Raw genomic sequence first — 14,253 nt, 5'->3', positions numbered from 1 at the left:
ATCTGTCAGTGATCCTTTAGCAATAATTCATTGATTGGGCTACTAGATGACCCTTGGGATCCCTTCCCACTCTGCCAATTCTATGATTCAATTCTAGGATCATCACCATCATTATATTCATTTGTACCCCACCTTCCCCAGAATGGAGACCCAAGGCAGCCTACAGATGAAATAGAAATTGCTGAAAACATGGACTTCCGGTTTGCTGCGACCATCGGCAAGAAGCGTGGAAGAATGGAGTAAATTTATGGACTACCGTATATAAGTGAGAACTGTAGAAATTTGAAGACGTTAGCAGGGCTGAAATAAATCTTATGACATGGACTAGATATTACTAAGGAACTGTGGATTAGAGACTGGAATAAGAAAACCTGCTGAAGGGAGGGAGGGAAGTCAATGCTCAGAAGAGCGGAAAGAAAGAAAGATGTAAAAGGATATGAATTATCAGTGTATTTTGTTTGTGTATATGAAATGAAAACCTAATAAAAAGCATATTAAAAAAAGAGAGAAATTGTTAAAAACATAGACGGGAATCATTAAAAAGCAAATCAGCACGAATTAGATCTAGCCATGATCTATTAAAACACGCAGATAATTGCAATAAAAACAGCACAGCACCAGCCCTTTCCTTAAAGATAGTCAGTTCCCAAAAGCCCGTGGGAACAAGGACAGCAAGATGGGAGCCAACCTAGCTTCTTGAGGCAGGGAGTTCCAAAGTTGCCTGGGAGCAAATACTACAGAGAAGGCCCTCTCCCACATCCCCACCAATTATGCCTGTGCGGGTGCTGAGAATGGTCTCCGCCAAAGATCTCAGAGGCTGGGCAGGTTCGTATGGCAAGGAGAGAGTCTTTCAGATCGCCTGGGAGTCCCTCCCCGCTCTACAATTTGATGAGTCCCTCTCCTTAACTCCATGGCAGCAAGGCTCCCCTTCGACAGCCAAGCCTTGCTGCTTCTCCCTCGGGGTCTCACCAGGGTACAGGCAAGTGCTCCGGCATTGCTCTAGTGTCCGGAACCGATTCTCGTTGCCATCGCAGCCGCGGTAGGTGAATCGCTCGCAGGTTTTGTTGGCGTAGTTGTAGTAGTAGCTGAGCTTGTGGTTATTGCAGCTGCCGCTGTCCTCTGGGAGCTTGCAGATATCTGGGGAACAGGAGAGAAGAGGGGAGGAGATAGGAGAGACCGTACTGAGGATCCTGGGTTTTATCCCCACCATCTCCAGCCGAAATGTTACAGTTCTGACTGCAAGCCGGATACCCCTCTGGGGTTCTGTTGACACAGAGACCCAGGCGTTTCCTAAAACTGGCACTTGATGGAGCCATAGAAAGCCATGGAATATTATTCAAGTTGTGGTGATTCAGGCAATAAAAATGACAAGGGTATGTAGCAACTCCTCTAGGAAGAAAAGTTGCAGCATTTGGCATGCTACAACAGCGGCAAGAGTCTTGATAGCACAAGGATGGAGGAACGAGGAAATCCCAACGAAAGAACAGCGGCAAGAAAAACTGATGAGTTACGCAGAGCTGGCAAAATTGACCTACAAATTGAGGGACAAGGACAACTGTGCCTTTAAGGAAGAATGGGAGCTTTTTACAAATTAACTAAAAAGACAACAAAATGAACTGGACTCCTTGGCAGGTTTTGAATACACATACACAAATTTATTGGTTGCTAACAGGGGAGATACCTGCAGATTATGTAAGGATATGTATAATTTCATAACATGCAGAGAATAATATGTGCTGAGAAATCAGAGAGAGGAGCTGAGGGAAGTCTCGGGGGGAGGGTTAGAGGGGGGGAAATAATGAATATATGTTTTGATAATTTGCTATGTTGAAATTGTTAATAAAATTTTTTTTAAAGAAAAGTTGCAGCATTTGGGACTTTTCAGTTTAGAGAAAAGAAGTGATGTAATAGATAGGTCCAATGTGTGGCTCGAGACCTTTGGCAACATTTGACAGCCACCCAGCCTTTGCACCATCATCCCAAAGCCAGGTAAGTGAGGTGCTGGGCTTAGGGAAGGAGACACGAGGCTCTGGCAGGATCCTGGCATCTCCCCTCCTTCTTCCCAAAGCCTAGTTAGTGCTTAGGCAGCTTTGGGAAGGAAGAGGGAGGGCTCTAGGACTCCGCCAGAGCCTGAGTCTCCTTCCCAAAGTCCAGCACCCTAGGAAGGCTGGAGTGGGGGGGGGGGGGGCATAAATTTTCGGCTTTCCTCGCCCTCAACCTGTGTGACAAGGGAGTGTGCAGCCTGCGGTTTCCGTGTCCAAGTACACTTGCAGCCCACTTCGTATGGACTTGTGGACGAGCAATGAAGCCAGATGTTGGAAGAGTCAGGGCAGTTAAATGAAAGTCCTTCTTCACCCAGTGCATAGTTCTACAGTTTAGCTCCCTCACACAGGAAGCGGTACCTGCATCTCCCTCTCGTTTCCATCTGCCTCTCACCTGGGTTTCTGCAGGTCCGAAGACACTGCTCCTGAGTGGAGAACCGGTTGCCGTTTCCCTCGCAGCCGCCATAAATGAACATCTGACAAGTCCTGTTGCTGGGTGAGTAGTAGAACATGGGCTGGTAGCTTTTGCACCGACCTGGGTCCACGGGGAGGCTGCAGATATCTGCCACCAGAAACCAAAGAGGCATCAGAGGAGGGCAGTTCAAGAGAGTGGGGTGGGGAAACTGCGGGCGGGTGGGGGTCTGGGGAGGAGACTTCACGGCTGAACGGCAATGTCACTACCCGGAATTTCAGTGAGCGGAAGAGTATCAGCTTGTGAGAAGAGGCCTTGTGAGATCCAGGAGGGGAGAAAGTGGGGCCGGTGGCTCCTGAGATCATAGAATCATAGAGCTGGAAAGGAACCCTGAGGGTCATCTAGTCCAATCCCCTAAAATGCAAGAATCTCAATTAAAATCACTGGCTGGAGAATGGTTTTCTGAAGTCCAGCATCTACAGTTGTTTGTGCTATTTGAAGGTTGCTAATAAGGGGTCCAGATCCCTCCCACCCAAGGATGCACCGTTCTCATCACAATTGATTTAAAAATAGCTTCGAAAACCCCTTCTCTGCTTGGCCTCTAGCACTGACAAAGAGTTCTGGAGCTCCTGAAAGCTTGCAAGCAATTACATATGTTGAATTTTGATTGGCCTAATATGAGTTTAGGATGGCTTAGGAACTGCTAAACGTATTCCCCTTGCTTTCTCCACTGTGCTTTGAAATGAACTGCCCAGAGAGCTTATGATGAAGGGCAGTATATAAAATTAATAAGTAAAATAAATAAAGTATCCATAACAGATGGCCACCCAGCCTCTGCTTCGAAACTTCCAATGTTTAAGAGTCCTCCACCTTCTGAGGGATTCCTTCCTGATGTTTGGTTGGAATCTCCTTCCTTGTAACTTGAATCCACTGGTTCAGGTCAGGGGCGGAGGAGGGGTGTGTGTGCGGTGGGTGCTGTCCGCCCCAGGTGTCCCCACTGAGGGGGGTGACAAAATGCTGGCTAGCACTCACCACGGGGCCTGCAGTGCGCCCGAGCCACACGTCTCTCCTGGGAGTGGCAAGGTGGCTTGGGCGCGCGCAGGCTCCCTGCTGCCCCAAATGGTCTGCCCGCCACCTCCCCCTCACCTGTAGGGCGGCTGAGTTGGAGGAGGCAGGCAGACTCCTTGGAGGCCCTGCAGAGTATCCTGCCCTGGCTGGCTTCGCCCCTGCGCACAGGTCACGCATGCTGCCCCAGGCGTCCGATTGGCTTGCTCCACTGCTGGTTCAGGTCCTCCAATCTGGAGCAGCAGAAAACAAGCTTGCTCCATCTTCCAGGTATGTGAAGATGGCTTTCATATCACCTCTCCATGTTGCAGGACTAAGGAGGAAACTGGTCATTTTTTATTTTGTTTCCATTTTCATGGGAAATCTCTGGCATCTCTCAGTGCAAGGCGCTAACCCGCCTTCCCTTTGTGCAAGCAGCAAAGTGATGTGGCCTTGTGGACTTGGAAACCCAGGTACTCTCCAAAACTCACCCTGGATATAGGATTGCAACCAGTGTAAACCAGTACCTCCAATATCCACCCCATTAATTCGGCTCAGAAAGATGCCACGGTCAATGGAATTAAAAGCTGCTGAGATATGAAGGAACACCTAGATGGCCACCCCCTTCCTTTCCCTGTCCTGCTCCCAAGAAGGCTGAACAGGGCCAGTTCAGCCCCATAACCAGGCCTGAACCCAGACAGAGATGAGCCAAGATGACCTGTTTCGTCTAAGAGTACTTTCAATTCTTGCTCTGCCTGCAACTCTCTTGACCACTTTCCATAAAATTTGCAACCAGATGATGGTTGTCAACAGCCAGTGGGTCTGATTTTTTCCAATCAGAATGAATGCTCAGTAAACCAGACCATTGCATGACCTCTATGGGAATTTTGTGCAGATAGATCATTCGCTTCTCCTGATTCATTCATTGCCGAATAATTCATTCATTACTGATTCACACTGAGGCTGTTAATATTGTGCATATGGAAGCAAATGGGATGAATGCAAGCAAACTCTTCTTGAAATAAAAAATACTCCAGTCCAAAAATATGGTTCAAAAGCTTTACTTCAGAACTTAACTCCAAAACAAACTTAGAACAATAAAGTTACACTCAGATAGATGCATGATATCTTATGTTGATCCCAACAGGTAAAATATCTTAGATTATGAATATCTCCCATCCAGAGCTGAAATCAAAGTTCTGCCTCTCTTGCAAACAACCTCCATCATTAGCCTGAGACTGTTTTCCTAGAGTGAGAGAAGTTCTTTCTCTTCAGTGGCTTCGGAACAAAGACTAGCACACCCAAAACTGAGACCTACAGATTAACATACGCATAGGCTGGCGATTGCATCATTTTCATGTGATTTACGTTAAATACCAATCTCACTTAATCATTAGCCGTTAGGCTCTCTACTTAGCGTCAACGGAATTTTCCATGCCTTGCTACACAGTATACATACAGACACATTACAGAGTCATTTTCCATTTCAGTGTACAATTAAACAATTATGCTTAACAATTCACCCATCCACCCGTTCCCGATCTGCAAACCAACCTTCTAACAGAGCTCGACATTTCACCTACCAACTTCCCCACAGACGTCCATGCAATCCTTCCTGGTGTAGAAGCGATTGGAGTTCCCTTTGCAGCCGCTGTACTTGAACCTCCTGCACCTCTTGGTGCGGGCGTGGTAGTAGAAGTAGTCCAAGGACAAAGTGCAGGAGCCAGGATCCCTGGGGAGGTTGCAGAGATCTGCCGGAAAACAGAAGGGCGAGAGGAAGCAGGTTGAAATAATGGGAGACCACCATCTTGACCTCAGAGAGGAATGAACCAAGCATGATCATCATCATCATGATAACAATAATTTATTATTTACCGTATTTTTTGCTCTATAAGACTCACTTTTCCCATCCTTAAAAGTAAGGGGAAATGTGTGTGCGTCTTATGGAGCGAATGCAGGCTGCGCAGCTATCCCAGAAGCCAGAACAGCAAGAGGGATCGCTGCTTCCACTGTGCAGCGATCCCTCTTGCTGTTCTGGCTTCTGAGATTCAGAATTTTTTTTGTTGTTGTTTTCCTCCTCCAAAAACTAGGCGCTTCTTGTGGTCTGGTGCGTCTTATAGAGCGAAAAATATGGTATACCCCGCCCATCTGGCTGGGCTTCCCCAGCCACTCTGGGTGGCTTCCAACAAAATATTAAAATACCATAATACATCAAACATTAATAGCTTCCCTAAACTGGGCTGCCTTCAGATGTCTTCTAAAAGTCTGGTAGTTGTTCTTCTCTTTGACATTTGGTGGGAGGGCATTCCACAGGGCGGGTGCCACCACTGAGAAGGCCCTCTGCCTGGTTCCCTGTAACTTGGCTTCTCGCAGCAAGGGAACCGCCAGAAGGCCCTCGGCGCTGGACCTCAGTGTCCAGGCAGAACGATGGAGCCCTGTGGCTTCATCAGAACTGGCAGGGATCCTAATTTGGTTCATGAGGCTGTTCCCTTCCCCAACAAGCCAAGCCCACGTGCCCCACAGGTAGGTGACACCAGGTGTAGGGCAGGTAAAGGTGCCTTAAAATGTGCTCTGAAACAGTCCTCGGAGGGGCTTGGATTGGGCCCCTTTTATTGATTTACTTATTCCTTAAAATTTATACACTGCTTGATTGTAAGAACAAACACACCTCAGTATGGTTTACAAAAAAAGAGAAAACGATATAACTATTGAAGAATCAGCAGCAACTACTTGAGACATTCAAAAAGAGCAATAGGCTAACAACAGATTAGACCTTACACCAACCTTCTAAACATCTGGGCAGATTTGTCTAAGAAACATTTTTAGCAGGTGCTGGAAAAGGTACCGTGAGGGTACTTGCCTTAGAACAACTGGCAGGGAGTTCCAAAGTGTAGTTGCTGCCACGAGTTCTTGTAAATGCAGATCAGGGGGCAGCACCTGTTCCACCGCTTGAAGTGTGTTGTGGTTCTGGACTGTCAGTAGTTAACACTCCAGGAGCGTTCTTATTAACTGGGTGCACTGCCCGCAGGATCCGTGCTTTTTTCCTTTGATCTGTGCTCTGTGGGAGCTGAGCTCTCTCTGGAGAGCAGTCTGTCTGAGAATGTTAGCAAGCTCGTTTCGGTTTTTGTTAAGAGGCAGAAAGCTGCGAACATGCAGCTAGATTCTGTAGGTTTTCTTTTCTGTTTTGAATGCTTCTAAATAAAGAGTTTTAGATTAGAAGCACTAGTGTCGAGCTGAGTTATTGAGGACACCACGTCGACACAGACAAGCCATTTTATGCTGCGTGTGAACTCTGCTATTATCTGGCAACTGAGGACAGTGGCAGCGTGCGGAGTGGAAGAGTGTGGGCGCCATTGGAAGTTTGTTGGAGTGGCAATAAATCAAATTTATTGCAGGGCCGTTGCAGCAGACTCAGTGGGTCAAAAGATATATGACCCAACAAACTTTAACAAAGTGGTTGGGTGGGCATATTTGGGGTAAGGCAGTCTTGTAGTAAACTGGTCCCAAGCCCTTAAATTGGGCATCAGATGCAATGTTCCCCACCAGGGTGGATTCTGCTCAGTAGCTTCCAATCAGAGCTCCCAAGCCGAGTCGATCCCAGATGAAAGACAGGCTCAAAGTCAGTTCCCATCAGTGGATCAAGCTCTGCAAGGAATATCTGCGCTCTGGAGTTTCCCACTGGGAACTGGGGAGTGGAGTGTGGCCCATTCCGGCCAAAAGTGGACCTTGAAGACAATGCCAATTATTATTGTATTGTTGTTAGAATCATAGAATCATAGAATCATAGAGTTGGAAGAGACCACAAGGGCCATCGAGTCCAACCCCCTGCCAAGCAGGAAACACCATCAGAGCACTCCTGACATATGGTTATCAAGCCTCTGCTTAAAGACCTCCAAAGAAGGAGACTCCACCACACTCCTTGGCAGCAAATTCCACTGTCAAACAGCTCTTACTGTCAGGAAGTTCTTCCTAATGTTTAGGTGGAATCTTCTTTCTTGTAGTTTGGAACCATTGCTCCGTGTCCACTTCTCTGCTGTTGTGATTAATTAAATTTGTATACTGCCCGTTATCTGCATGTCTCAGGGCAGTTCACAAGTGTGTTCAGGACCCAGTGGAATCCACTATACTCCAGAGTATGGATCGTTTGAGATCCTGCTCTGCAGAGTAGCTGTGACTTGCGCTTTGGTGCAAAGGAAACATGGGGAATGTCTGGCAACTGTCAGGTAGGCAGATGGGTTTTAAAAGGCAGAGAAAAAGCCCAGAGCAGATCACCATCTCCAGCTCAAGAGCTCTGCTGGTCCATTTCCCAGTACCTTTCTCAAGGTCGACACACTTGCGGCCACATCCCATGAAGCAGCATTTCTTTGTGTGGTCACATCCCCGGTCGTCCTCGCATTCGTTAGGGCAAGAGGGAAACCGTCTCAGGGCATCTATCTTTGGGCACACTCCAGGATTTTCTGGGAAGAGAAGGGCTGGTCATTAAAATCACATCAAACCAAAACGCCCAGTAAAATAGATATAATAATAATAATAATAATAATAATAATAATAATAATAATAATTATTGTGGGGGTGCAGGTATCCAGAGTGTGGTGGTCAGGTGGGATCGCTATGAGGAATTATGAAATATGCATCAGCCCATGGTGTCCGCGATGAAAGGATTGCGTTGACTGGGTTTGATTCATTGACAATAGTTTCTGATCGAATCCCACAAGCCTCTGCATCTCTGCCATTTGCTTTGTCTACACCTGACAGGCACATATAAGCATTCTAAAACACAGGCCAGTTACTTCATCAGGTCATAAAGATAGTAGGTAGCTTCTTTGATGTAGCTGTTGTTAGTTTTGTTAATCTTAGGGCCAGGAAGAGAGTTCAGGAAGAGAGTTCACAAGGAGATGGTAAATACTGTTTACTGTTGTTTATGACCTCTGGAGTTTCCTAAAAGCATGCCCCTTCGCTTCCTCTTTTATTTACTCTGAACTACATATGCATGTTCAAGTAGGAAATAGTTTCTTTGTAGTTAAAATAATTTCTTCTGATCTGACTTTGTCCCATGTGGGGGTTTTGAAATGCTCAGAGGAAATCTGATTGGTTCTAACGAACACTGTGTGAAAAGTTCTTTTGTGAATAAAACAACCTGGCCGAGGGGTGGAGAGGAATTATTATATGCACTCCTCCCAGAGTCTTGCTGGTCAAGCCTCGTGTATATTTTATTAATCAGAGTCCAATCCTTCCTTGCTTTGGGAACGCTACAAACAACAACAACAACAACAACAACAACAACAACAACAACAACAACAACAACAACAACAATGGCCTGTTCATCTGGGTGGGTTGCCCAAGCTGCTCTGTTGGATTAATGGGAAACACTTAAGCAGAATCTGAGCAGAAGAGCAACTCTTTTCCGTCCTGCAATTTCTAGCAACTGGCATTCAGAAACCTTGCTGTTTCCAGCTGTGGTGGGCAGAGCAGAGCAGAACAGAGCCAGCATGACTAACCCGCTTCTGGCAGTGCACAGAAACACCATTTACCTTCCCGCTGGAGTGGTACCTATTTATCTACTTGCACTTTGACGTGCTTTCGAACTGCTAGGTTGGCAGGAGCTGGGATTGAGCAACGGGAGCTCACCCCGTTGCGGGGATTCGAACCGCCGACCTACTGATCAGCAAATCCTAGGCTCTGTGGTTTAACCCACAGCGCCACCCATTTCCCTTTCTGCAAGCTAAAAAGCCCCAAATGCTGCAAGCTTTCTTCATTGGTGAGTCAATCGGCTCTGTCCCTATGATAATTGCAGTTATCCATTTCTGAACTCTTCCCAACTCTATCCTTTTTAAGGTAACACAACCAGAAATGTACACACTATTCCAAATGCAGTTGCACCAAAGGTTTCTTTCGAGACAGTCATGCCATTCCTCCAGAGGACGCTTCCATCCCTTCTCCCAGCCCACCTATGAGTACCAGCAGGGTCTGCCCCTTCCTCCGGCTCTCCTGGCCCCCACTTACCTGGCTCTGCTTCAACGCAGCTGGATAAACAGCCCCAGCGGCAGCATTTCTTCCCCCTGCCACACCTTTTGTCGTTGACACACCTGATGCCGCACATTGTAGGGGGGAAGGGGTTGGAGCTGGGGCAGTAGCCGGGATTCACTGAGGGGCAAGGAGAGGGAGTAGATTAGGCCATGAAGAATACACCCTTCCACAATGGTTAACCGAGGACTGTTTTTAATTTTTCATGGTTTTCACTGTATGGCTTTATATTGCTGTAAACTGCTTTGATGTATATTTTCATGACAAATAATAAAGCTAAGGCAAGGAGCCAAATATCTTCTCATTCAGCGGTCTTTAGTTCTGTGAACCGCCCTGAGACCTCTGGGTATAGGGCAGTATATAAATTCTAATTCTAATTCCAACAATAAGAATAATAGTCTGTCCTCTTTCTGAAGAAATACAGCACTCCCCATTTTTCTTCCCACCATCTGCTGCCACCTACAGAGGACTGTTTTCTAATGAGAAGTGGAAAAGAAGGAGCAAATAGCACAGTTGCCATCAGGAATGTGGCCCTCCAGACCTCTCTATCTGGCCCTTTGGACCCTCTCCAGAAAACCCCCTTCCCTGCACCTGCTTCACATACATCATTTTGTGGCAGGACAGGCATCCGTCCTTGACCTTTGACAACATCCCTGCAAGGGTATGTAGAAAAGGGAACTGTTCAAAAGGTAAACATTGCCTACACTGCTCACCTTTGCCTCTGGCCCCACCCACCCCTGGCATGTGGCCCCTGGAAGGCTGCCCAGACCCAGAAGGGAATGCGGCCCTCCCCCCCCCCCATTCCTGGAATCTGGATCTGGATCCAAAGATGTGACGAAGGAAGACCTCCTGGAAGTGTGTTGATGCTGTGACTCCTCCATCCTATGCTCAGGTTGAATACCTGTGCAAATCATAGGTTCCAACTCCCTGGGGCCCTGGGTGCCTGAGCACCCACAAAGTTCCCCATGAAGAGGTTGGGCACCCACAATTTGTTAGAATATTCCGTTCCACCTTAAAAGGAACAGGCATGATTGTTGTGTATCACATGCCTGTTTACACTCCAGCACAGCTTGCTGGGAACCTCCGTTTGTGTAGAGCTTTTGCTTATTCTGCCTTGCTTGGACATGAAAGGGAGAAGACATGTTTTTCCTTTGTCCTGATCTATGCTGAATAAACTGCTTGTAAATACACTTTACATATGCCTCTATCTGCCCTTCCGTTGCGAAGAGTTTGTTATCTCTGCTGGCTTGCGTGCTCAGCTTCTGAAAGGCTTCTGAAGCTCTGAGTCGCAGTTTTGATGCAGAACTGAGGACTGGAGTTTGACCGCTGCTGGCTGGTGGGCTGGAGTCAGCTGGGGGCCTGCCAATTGCCCCCATTTCCTTGGACACATCCTAACACAAATTTCAGTGCCAGGGCCATGCACAGGGCATGGCACCCAGGGCCCCAGGGCCCCATGGTTGCGGGGCCAAGATGGCACTCCTGCTGCAAATTAAAGGCACCACAGTCTCTGCAAACCTTTGTTCCAAGGAAACAGAACCTGTGTAAATGCCTGGAGTCTCACTGGGTTGCTCGTAACAATACAAGATGGTGGGAACGCTCCCCCTGAATACTGGAATTCCCAAAGGCCAATTCCAGAAGGTGTCCAGGCACCACGCTATTAACATGCACGGACAAAAACTCTGAAACATAGGGAAACTTTTCCCCTAATGAGTTCTCCATAATTGTAAATACTGAAGCAATTTACAAGCTGAGAAGGGACAAGGGGAGAGGACTCACCATTGACGGGCAACACGCACTTCTCCTGGCAGTCATATCTGCAACACATCTGCTCTCCTGGGCAGTTGCTGTGTGTTCTGCACTCAGCGCCACACTCCAGCTCTTGGTCCTTAAAGTTGGTGGGGCATCTCATGGCTGGGAGAGAAAGAAACAGCGTCAGTGGAAAGACGTCTGGTGCTCCATGGGAGGCAGGGATGGGGGGAGGACAACTGACCAGCAGCGCAAGAGCCTAACCACAGACACAGAAGGGAAAGTGGGGGACATACCAGGGGGTGTTGGCAGAGGCACAGGGCGTGTTTAACTCAACACAGTTAAAGCAACAGCAGCCCATACCAAGCCAAAATTCTTCAGGCAACAGCAGTGCCTGTGAAAAGAATCTAGGGGTCTTAGTGGACATGAGTCAAACTTAGGAAAGAAATGCTAACGCTATTCTAGGCTATAGTTATAGTTATAACTGGAGGGCAGCCATCTGATCTTATTTTGATTTTAATCTGATTTTACGCTGTGTTTTGGTCGATTGCTGAATTTTATGTCTTAAAAGCTGCCGAGAAGAAGAAGAGTTTGGATTTGGTATCCTGCTTTATCACTACCCTAAGGAGTCTCAAAGCGGCTCACAATCTCCTTTCCCTTCCTCCCCCACAGCAAACACTCTGTGAGGCGAGTGGGGCTGAGAGACTTCAGAGAAGTGTGACTGGCCCAAGGTCACCCAGCAGCTGCAGGTGGAGGAGCAGAGACGCGAACCCGGTTCACCAGATTACAAGACTACCGCTCTTAACCACTACACCACACTGGCTCTCCGAGACCACATTAACGATGGTCTTGAAAGACCTACACTGGCTCCTAGCACAATTCGAAGTGTTGGTGCTGACCTTTAAAGCCCTAAATGGCCTCGGTCCAGTATACCTGAAGGAGCGTCTCCACCCCCATGGTTCAGCCCGGACACTGAGGTCCAGCTCCGAGGGCCTTCTGGCGGTTCCCTCGCTGCAAGAAGCCAAGTTGCAGGGAACCAGGCAGAGGGCCTTCTCGCGTGTACTGCTGTCATGCCAGGTGCCATCTTGTGAAGAGGCCCCAATAGCGGCACCCTTGGGAGTTTTAGTTTCCAATGCAAAAGGAGGGGGGAGCAGGGTCAGCGGAAAGATGTCTGGCGCTGCATGGGAGTCAGGGATGGGGGGGAAGGGCAACTGACCGGTAGTGCAGGAGCCTGCACACAGATCCAGAAGGGAAAGTGGGGGACATACCAGGGGGTGTTGGCAGAGGCACAGGGCGTTCCTCAGATGATGATGATGAACCTGTGGAGAAAGGAGAGATCTCCAAGGATTTGACCTCAACACAGTTAAAGCAACAGCAACCCATACCAAGCCAAAGAAGAAGAAGAAGAAGAAGAAGAAGAAGAAGAAGAGGAGGAGGAGGAGGAGGAGTTTGGATTTGATATCCCGCTTTATCACTACCCGAAGGAGTCTCCAAGCGGCTAACATTCTCCTTTCCCTTCCTCCCCCACAACAAACACTCTGTGAGGCTGAGAGACTTCAGAGAAGTGTGACTGGCCCAAGGGCACCCAGCAGATGCATGTGGGGGAGCAGGGAAGCGAACCCGGTTCCCCAGATTACGTGTCTACCGCTCTTAACCACTACACCACACTGGCTCTCTGGCAACAGCAGTACCTGTGAAAAGAATCTAGGGGTCTTAGTGGACATGGGTCAAACTTAACATGAGTCAACAGTTTAATGCAGCAGCACTAGAGGGAGGGGTTTCAGATGGATTATGGGTGGCGGGGAGGGTTAACGCCCCTTCCTACACTACTGTTCATGATCAGCTCCCCACCCCCACCTTCCAAATGACAGCAGCAGCAGCAGCTACAACAGCTGCTATTTGCATTTTGTTTTTGTTTTTTATTTTAATTTTTTATTGGAAATTTTACTTACAACATAACATAAACCCCTACCCCCCCCCAATACAGAAACCCACCCTCACTAAACGTGAACATAACATACAATAATCATAACATACGACAATACAAACAACCCAATAAAATACTTCCTTTATCCTGTATCTGGCCTCCTTATTTATTCTTATAAGCTGTTTCCTTTATGAATAATTATTAAGATTTTTCTAATTATAACTTAAACATCCGCAAAGTCTCCTGCAGACATTAATTGAAAAAAGTCCAGGTATGTATTTTAGGGCACTGTTTTGTGAAGTATTCTCTGCATTTCCCCCATGCTTTTCGAAATCCTTGTCTAGTGCGATCTCTAATTGCCTCTGTCAATCTAGCCAGTTCAACTAATCTAGCAGTTGAACTGCAATTTGCATTTTTGAACCCTGCAGATTAAGCACAAAGGTCCCAGCCAGGGCAACATCACACCTAGTTTTCAAGCACAGCTTCGGGGCTTTGCTCCACTCACCTCCCTGAGCTGAGGCAGGTGGCACCCTGGCCCAGAAGGCAAAGAGACCCACGAGGAGGAAGGTGCACTGGGTCTTCTTCTTCATCATCATCTCCATGGCACTTTGGCCGGCTCCAGCGTCTGTTTATTTTATACCTCCCATCAGAAAGATGGGAGGGGAGGAGGAAAGAGAGCACAGCAGCGGAGCCAGCTCCACCCCTGCTGTGTTGCTGCAGATTCACACACCTGTACACCTGAGCTGCTTCACCTGCCAAGAGAGCCATTGGACATGCACGGTGCCACACTCCAGTAAGGTGAAGAAACAACACCAGAGTGCAAACCTCATAGAAAAAAAAATTCTTAGTAGCTCTATCCTTTTGTTTTTGAATAGATTTCTGGCTCTAAAAATGATCAGAGCTCGTACCGAGTGACCGTCTTGATATAAGTAAGGTAAAAGGTAAAGGTACCCCTGCCCGTACGGGCCAGTCTTGACAGACTCTGGGGTTGTGCGCCCATCTCACTTAAGAGGCCAGGGGCCAGCGCTGTCCGGAGACACTTCCGGGTCACGTGGCCA

At 47.7% G+C, this 14,253-nt stretch overlaps 1 protein-coding gene across 1 annotated transcript in view; it reads right to left on the bottom strand.

Annotated features, from left to right (window-relative positions):
• LOC310847715 (papilin-like) overlaps nt 1–13,797 on the bottom strand; it is a gene marked incomplete at its 5' end in the record, with an annotated part of 37,482 nt that extends 23,685 nt beyond the window's left edge. The window contains 8 exons of the mRNA XM_083745777.1: nt 970–1,137; nt 2,437–2,604; nt 5,082–5,249; nt 7,812–7,955; nt 9,502–9,642; nt 11,299–11,433; nt 12,537–12,587; nt 13,701–13,797. Of these exons, the coding sequence (XP_083601903.1) occupies nt 970–1,137; nt 2,437–2,604; nt 5,082–5,249; nt 7,812–7,955; nt 9,502–9,642; nt 11,299–11,433; nt 12,537–12,587; nt 13,701–13,797 (1,072 nt within the window). The remainder of the gene's footprint in view (nt 1–969; nt 1,138–2,436; nt 2,605–5,081; nt 5,250–7,811; nt 7,956–9,501; nt 9,643–11,298; nt 11,434–12,536; nt 12,588–13,700) is intronic.
• Between the last annotated feature and the right edge of the window lie 456 nt (nt 13,798–14,253).

Source organism: Podarcis gaigeae (assembly GCF_964106915.1).
Source record: "Podarcis gaigeae genome assembly, chromosome: 6".
Classification (NCBI taxonomy): Eukaryota; Metazoa; Chordata; class Lepidosauria; order Squamata; family Lacertidae; genus Podarcis; species Podarcis gaigeae.
This window is presented reverse-complemented; position numbering and strand designations above follow the sequence as displayed.